Raw genomic sequence first — 8,736 nt, 5'->3', positions numbered from 1 at the left:
CAAATTTAAAGGTAAGAATATTATCTAGAATATGCCATGCTTTTATCATTTTAAAGTAAGTTATGAATATTTTAAAGTTGTAATATTTTACATAGTTATAATTCACTTTAAAATGATATTATCAATAAAAGTATACATTTTCTAGATAATATTCTTACCTTTAAATTTGATAATAGGTAAATTTACTCTAATATTAAAGCTAACATCACAAAATGTGCTCTGCTGTACCCAAAATTTGCAACGATCTACATTAGTAAGACAGAGACAAAACATGTGGGTATAACGTCCTCTTAAAGAGTGTTGATTTTATTTTATTATAAGTTTGTCACCAAAGTTGGTTACAGCGTTTTTCAATTTAGAATCTAAGAATTGTCGAAATCGTAATTTTTTTATAGTAACTACACAGGTAGTCGATGCAAAATAATTACAAATTGCTTTATATTCTGTACGAGTTGAGTAAGTTCCGAGTATTAATGATATCGAGATTCGTTAATTTTATTTGCGGGAAAAGCAAACAGTATTTCCCCGAATTCTTTACCATTAAACACAATACCTTTTAGATTCTGAGTGAAGTGATGAAAATTTTTTTTTTTTTGGTTAGGGGTATGTCATTACATTTTTATGGGCAGTCAAAATGTTTCGATTTTTGATGAGAATTGTTACAATTTTGAAGTAACTTATACTTTTTTAGTTTAGTTATTTTCTAAATAATCGGGAAAAACAAAAATTTTTGAAAAAACCGAAATATTCATGCTAAAACAGTTTTTGACAAAATTGAATTCTTTGTTATAATAATTTAAAAATGTAAAACTGTACAGAACTTTGAAATATTAACCAAGCGTTTTATTATCTTTATTTGGTAAATACTGAGCTATTTCATTTGTCTGTACAGACATTCAAAATTTTCGATTTTCTATAAGTTTTATAATTCTTTTGATAAATTTAATTTAAGATTCTATATTATTTATTCTTATGGTAGGTATATAATATATAAAAATAAAATCACTAAAAATTGTAAATTGTTTAAAATGTTCTTATATTATTGTCTAATGTTCAATTTATATAGCTAAGGCTTGATAGAAGGCTTTTTATTTAATAGAAAGTTTATTTTATACTGAAGAAACTAACAATTTAAAAAATATCTAAACTCAATTTTTTATGTTATTAGACATTTAAATGTACAATTTGGATAAAATTATAAAAATAATATTTAAATTATGAATAATGATATATTCATTATTTTGTTGTACCTAATTCAAAAACATTTGCTTATATATTAAATTTATATGTACATAGCAACTAACATATTTATTGTTATACTTTATACACTTAAGACAAGTACATAACGATATTTCTAAATGCAATTTTTTTGGCAAAAATAAAAACAAATTACTTTATTTACCCAATAGTAATATCAAAAATAACACGAAATATACTAGTGATAGAGACTGTTTTCACATCGTTTTTCATATAGGTACCTAGTACCTACAATAATATATACTAGTATTAAAATTGAATACACCTATCATAGTGACCCAGTCGATACCTACCATAAAAACATAGTGCTTATACCAACCTATTTACCTGAACTACCTTTTTTTATCTGAAAATTAATGTTTTTTTTTTTAAATTTAATAACAGACTTAAAAATGACGCCAAGTACCTAAGTACTATATAATTTTAAATATAGAACTTGGTGATTATTCGCTTGGATATGCACTACAAAATTTTAAATTAGGAGAATTGAATATTTTCTTTCAAGTTTCTGAATTGTGAGCTTTTTACCTAACCTTTGGATCCATTTTTTTGTATGGTGTCTGGAAGCTGTGATTCATTTGGGTTATGTAAAGAGATTTTGATGATTGTATATGCATTACGCAGTGTATTAGTTTCACATTCATTTTTTGACAAGTACCTATTGAAGTACATCATTACTGTGAACTGTGAGTGGATGCATTCGGAACCTACCACTGTAGACTCTTGTTCCATCACGATATAAAAATTAATTTCCAATATAATATCAATTGTTGTATCCGTTTGTATGTCTGAGAGTTGAGATCAAATTTTCCCCACATTTTTTGTTTAATTGCTCTAAATTCTAAGAACATTTATTAAAAAAAAAAAAAAAATCGAAATTTAAGAATTGTAGACTACTACCATTGATTAAATATACTTAGGTTAAGTATATTTAGTACCTATTAAGTATACTTAAGTATACTTAAGTATATTTAATCAATGCTACTACTCAGTTAAGTTTTGTATTGTATCGCCCGATTGAATTGGTTTTAGCTACCTACGTTGTGTCTTGTTTAGTACTGTTATTATTTAAATATATAATTATAAATCATTATTATTTAGAGAACTTAAAACGAAAAAAATAAGTATGTGGGAGTGTCGATCTCAATTATTTATACCTTTTTTTTTTTTTTTGATTTTGGACAAAATTCAAAATTAACTTGTAAGTCTAAAACAGTATTTACCATAATATTTAGGAAGAAAGTAGAAACCGTTATTTGTTGTTCTTAATTTAGCTGGATTTCTTGTAAAAATCGCATTGAAATAAAATAAATACAAATGTTTATTTTATTTTTTAATCATAAGTACACATTGGGTTTTATAATTGGAACTTGTAATTTTGAATATACAATATTTATATAATTACATAATTTAACAACATAGTCGTCACTATCGTCTTCAATGAAGTAACAACTAATAACTGAAACAATGTCGGGTAAAATTTTAAGTATTTGAAACATTTGTTTTATTAAAATTAATTTGCTAAATGTAACATGCATAAATACAGTGTTCCAAAAGCCTGGAATAATAATTTCCATAATTTTGTTAATATTTACAATTTGTAAAATTAGAATATTTCAATAATATAGTCACGTTTTCAAGAAATGTTATGTAGGAATATTGACCGTCGGCCAACATTAGAATAGTTCAATAGTGTATACATTAATAATAATAATAATACTATGTATTATAAGTTATAACGAAGAAACAAATCGACGGCAGCGGCGTTGAAAACGATTATTCTTTTACAAAAGTTCATCATAACCGCACCGTGTTCACGAAAAAAGACGATACTATGGTAAGTAGGTATAAGTACGATTACAACAATTTTATATAATATTATATTTAGTTAATGATAATAATATAGTCGTCGATAAACGATTTGTGTTCACGACTGTTGTCCGGGCGGTCGGTTGTCTCTCTCTAACGCAGGTACATAAAAAATAATCATAATACATTTTAATAACGGAAATAAAAATACATACACTTTAAGTCCCTAATACGACACGAAACACAATGTCATTATATTATATTGGCAAATATACAACGAATACGATCACAGTAGACATCCAGTCTGTTGATGAGCGAATACCTAAATTGGCGAGTAGATATTCATTTATACAAAAAAAAGTTTTATTAATCGATTTGAAAATATCTGATTAGTTTATTTTATTCTCTGACAACGGCGTAACGAGATATTCAACCGATAGCTTTGGCCCAAACCGCGGTCAACGCGGCCACTGTGACGATGTGCATGTGCTTCGGACACGCTGACGATCTGGCAACTTTGTTCTTTGAGCTCTTGCCAATGGGTATGTCGCCCTGGAGCTCTGAAAAAAAAGAAATCCGTGTTACGTTCGACGTTTACTGAGTGTGTGGGAAAAGTTCTCAAGACTAAATAGACGACCGAGGTCATCAGGCGGTTATAAATCATCAACGACTTTACATAAGCCGGACGATTATTATATAAAACGCAGCAGCTTTAAATCCGGCAAGACCTGCAGGGCATTAATTCTACGGCATAATTATTACGGCGACGTCGTTTCTAATTTTCAAGTACCTACCCAACGGGGTTTCTGCGATGGTACCTATAATTATTAACCGGTAGTATAGTCTTAAGTCGTATCGATGCGTTTCAGTAGATTGTCTATACGTATTATCATTATTATTATTATTATTGTATACGGGATATCGAAAAGCTCGTTATTTTAGACGGTATCGTGACGATCCGACGCGCTTACGAGAACCTTTAAAACGCGTGTAGGTATAGATTATAAATTTAATAATATATAAAACACAATAGGATAATATGAGGGGCGTTTACGACCACGCGTTTTGCGCGTATGCGCCACATCGTATTATTCGTATTATAGGTATGTATATATACGACCCTTTCCGTGGAAACGGTTTGCTGGTCGTAATATGCGTATGGATACGCGACGGAGACGACGACGACGAGGACGAAGGATATCTGCTACAGTGCTGCGAGAGAGGTGACGCGTGCGGAAAGAAAAACGAACGTCAATCGCGTTCAAGGATCTTCCTGTGTCTAAAACCGTTTTACCTTATCTTCGATATAATATCTCGAGACGTGACGGCCCGGGCGCACAACCATATATATATATATATACCCCATATAGCTATATGTAAATGCGAATCCGTTCGAGTATGGAATGTAATTCATATTTTTTTTATATTCTTTACCGTCGCGACGTTAAACTACGCGCTCCGTATTACCTATCTATAATGGGGGTAGGGCGGCTATAGGCATTATATGTATATTATAACAATATACGTAATATGACGTTATAATATAGGCGCGCGGCCTGCGGTCGGGGTTATTTATTTTATCTCAAATCGGGCTCAGACGTCGCATGCCTATATACTTTGAGGGTGTTTTGGTTTTTTTCTCGAACCGATCGATTTAAACCATTTTTTTTCTCATATTATGTTGTCATAGCAGGATAATTAGCTCTCCCGTTTGATTTAACTGCACGCAGTCGTAATAATAACAGTTGCTCTCGAGTCTCGACGCTTTCTCGTTGTTGTCGATCTCTTACGATACGCGCCAATACAATAGATTCTTCTTACGCCGAACGTCGCTATCTCGAAATACATTGAAATCCCCTTGAAACTACCATTACACTTAATAGAGTTTTGCTCTCGATAACTCGAAATAAAATTAATCGTTTTCCGTTACCTCGAATACAAAAATAGTATTTTTTTTTTTTATTACGGCAAGAACGTCCAAAAAACAAAAAATTAAGCAGTACATTCAGTATAATTCACGTGTTTATAGTCAATATATTTTGTAGTCATTCATATTATAAAATATAGTGAAATGAAAAATAAGCATAAACTAAATGTCTTTATAATTTATTTTTACATTCTTATAAAAACAAAAGTAATATTTAACAATTTTTAATGACAGATTTAAAATAAAAAAAATGTACTTATTCACTATTGTAGTTTATTGATATGTATATATAGTATTAGTACTTTAAGTATTAAAATTATGCATTTTAAGTATTCAAATTATTTACCAATTTTTCAATTTTTTTAAGAATTTTAATAAAACTCGATATCTCAAACTTTTTTCTGTTCTCTTTGAGATTTGACATAACGAGAATCTACTGTACTTGGAAATAACGAATGTACCAGTCATGATTTACATTATTGTAACAATAAGACCCTGTATAAATTATTATTATTATAACGTATATATAGTGTTACAGTCTGTGCTAAATTAAATTTTTAATACTATAGTAGTATAGGCATATGCATAATAGAATATTGTATATTTTGTTATTGCCGATAAAACATGTAAATTAGTATTGGTCACGAGTTCATGACACTATATATCATTTTCAAGGAACTAATTTGCTTAAAATAAAAATGCAATGCTTTTAATTTAACTCTTCTTTTGAATGTGTTCACATATTCAATAGATAATCATTAGAATAATTAACCTAACCTAAGGTTAGAAACTAAAAAAATATATATAACCCTGAGAAACACATAATTTAGATAGAAACTTATTACACTAATCCATGTCGTGTACTCGTGTTCTGGAATTTCAAGGGGTGCTTGGAGGAGAGGTCCAGTACAGTTTCATAAGTCGGAAAGTGGTCCACACCCCCAGGGTTTTCTAGAAACTAAGAACTAATTAAAATAATAGGTTTGAATAATTTACCTATTCTGTCGAGGAAATACAAGACAATTCTTTTGAAGGTAAACATGTGCATTTTCTTGAAAATTTATAATAATCTCGGGAATATATTTTTATGATTATTTAAAGTGATCGCCAAAAATATTTTTTATCGTTATCATTTTTAAGATTTTTTGAATGACAGCATACGTTTTTAATCTTTTTTCTAAAATTTTTGACGTATAAAAAAATACAAATCATATTTTTAACGAGTTTATAACAAATCATTAATTATAACTACTCGTTTAAAATACTGTAGTATTATATTAAATACTTTAATAATAAAATTAGTGCCACTACATTGAAATGCTCATCTAAGTTTTGAATTCTTATGATTAATTAATTAATAGTTAAAAATTTGGTTTTTATACATCAAAAAACCGCATTGATTGTATCAGCAAATCTAAGCTATTAAGCTATATAATAAACATATTATAAACTAGTACACTAATAAATTATGAACTGTGAATATAATAATATGATCTATTTTTTGTTATATCATCATTGTCTAAGACTATCAAAGGACAAAGAGTTTTATTTATCACACTTTCACATGATTGTAATTCGATGCATTGATAAAAAAAAACCCATCAGAATTGTGGGCAGCAAACCGGCTTTCCACCTACTCTGGTAAAGACTTATTTTTTTAATACCAATCACAAATTCATGAACACTTAATTATTTTTAATAAATCTGTTATGTGAACAGACAAATTTCTGTCATTTCATGCACGTAAATTTTATATTAAAATTTTGTTGGTTTATGTGCGTATACATACTATTATACTAATACACGTATTGTTCTTTGTGTTTGCAAATTTAAATATTCGAGATTTCAATCGCCGTTCGCCCGGAAACTACTACTCAACGACGGTCGACGGTGCAGTTATTATTTACACTCGACCCTCGTATAATATTCAGCGAGTATTGTGATGATAATAATAACAATCATCCGGAAGGGAAATTTATCTAACAAGTTGCAGTGGAGAAAGCGTTCAACGGGTAAGTGTGCTTATTGTGTGTGTGTGTGTGTGTGTGGCCAGTTTACGGTGGCATTTTCTCTCGTTCTTATCGTTTTTTCTCTCTCCGAAATGAGGTATCGTGAAACAAATAGCGTCGGAATATAAAAACAGAAAAACCTCGGAATAACAACCCTTTTTAGAGGGTTACTGCTCGTTTATAACTCCGGATGTGGCCGGTCTCCGTACATACACACGCAATAATATTATGTGATGTTGCACAGCGACAGACAACACCATCGCAATTTTTATGAAGTACCGCAGAGTTATTTCACGCCCTCTTCTATAGTGAGTTTATTTTTCTCGAGGCCGTAAACTGATTTCATTCGGTCGTAATTCGCTCTGCCGAGAATCTAACGCAGTAAAATATCACTTTTATTTATCCTTGTACGTTTTGAATATTCAAATTGTGTTCTTTATCATAAAAATAGGTACCTACCTACCTGTCCGAACCCAATCTATATGAGAGACTACACAAACGCATAATATGCCGTACGATATTTTATGGTGAATGCTTAAACAAATTGTTTAATGTACACATTTTGCATTAGAAAATATTGAAATATGTCTGGCGTAAAGAAACTATACGAAATGCTTATAATTTATAGCCACCTGCAGATTTGATAATAATCTAGCTGTATATCGCGAAGGTAAAGAATAACGCGCTGATACAATATGAATTACAAATGTTATTTAGTTCCTATACGTAGTCATAATTAAAGTTCTTGAACCTCGGGCAAGTGTATTTTTTTTAATGAATCATTTTTATGCACGACTATGACGATTTATATGGTTTTAGATGCTTTATCATGTGCAAGAGACAAATAAAGATACATTTTTTATTGGTATTGTAGAAAAAAATTTATGAATTTTTGATTTTATATTCTGTTTTTACATTAACCAGTAAGTTGATAGTTATTGGTCTAAATTTTGTCTTGTATATTTTTATAGTTTACCTATAAGGCTATAAAGGTAACAGGTGATTAGTAAAATAGTGAAGTTAAAATATCTGAATTTGATTTTAACCTTTTATTAAATGAAGTAAGTAAGTCATTTAAAAATGGATAAACAAATAAAAATCCTGTAATAATAAGTGCAACAATTGGTATTAATAATATTAAAATTAGCTCTGTATTTTTGAATTTTCGCTATCCTTTGAACAATAATAAATACACATTTTCTGTGATATTACTGGCATAATCAATATTCAAAAATATATTTAAACTCAATTTCATTTCTTAAACTTTTTAAAATAACAACTGGCGTAAAAATATAATCCATAATGTGGTCGAAATGATAATTTATTATAATTGTATTTGATAATCTTATTATAATTACTTACCTAAGAAATAATAAAAAAATAAATATTACCGCGGGAAGTGGATATGTGACCTCAGTGCCGCCTGGTTACGGCATTGCTATTAATAATAGTATTATTTTCTTAGCTTGTACATTTTTATCGAAAACGAATTTCAAACGAACGATAATAATAAATGATACGTAACAATTAAAGATAAAACAAATATTCATAAAATTGATTTTACTTTTAAGGTACCTGAACTCTGGAGAGGCTTCATTTTAACAATACTAAAATATAGTACTTACTTGTCATTTATAATTTATAACCTTGGTTGGTTTGAACCAAACACTAGTTTTGTCTTTTAAATTATTAAATTGTCGACCGATGAAACAATTATTATTGTATTATTTCAAT

General features: G+C 29.2%; 1 protein-coding gene across 1 annotated transcript in view; it reads right to left on the bottom strand.

Annotated features, from left to right (window-relative positions):
* Nucleotides 1-2,560: 2,560 nt before the first annotated feature.
* Nucleotides 2,561-8,736, bottom strand: part of LOC132917370 (lachesin-like) — a 206,764-nt gene continuing 200,588 nt past the window's right edge. Inside the window, exon 8 of the mRNA XM_060978087.1 lies at nucleotides 2,561-3,626. Coding sequence (XP_060834070.1) covers nucleotides 3,496-3,626 — 131 coding nt within the window. The 3' untranslated portion in view covers nucleotides 2,561-3,495. The remainder of the gene's footprint in view (nucleotides 3,627-8,736) is intronic.

This window comes from Rhopalosiphum padi, chromosome 1 (assembly GCF_020882245.1).
Source record: "Rhopalosiphum padi isolate XX-2018 chromosome 1, ASM2088224v1, whole genome shotgun sequence".
Lineage (NCBI taxonomy): Eukaryota > Metazoa > Arthropoda > Insecta > Hemiptera > Aphididae > Rhopalosiphum > Rhopalosiphum padi.
This window is presented reverse-complemented; position numbering and strand designations above follow the sequence as displayed.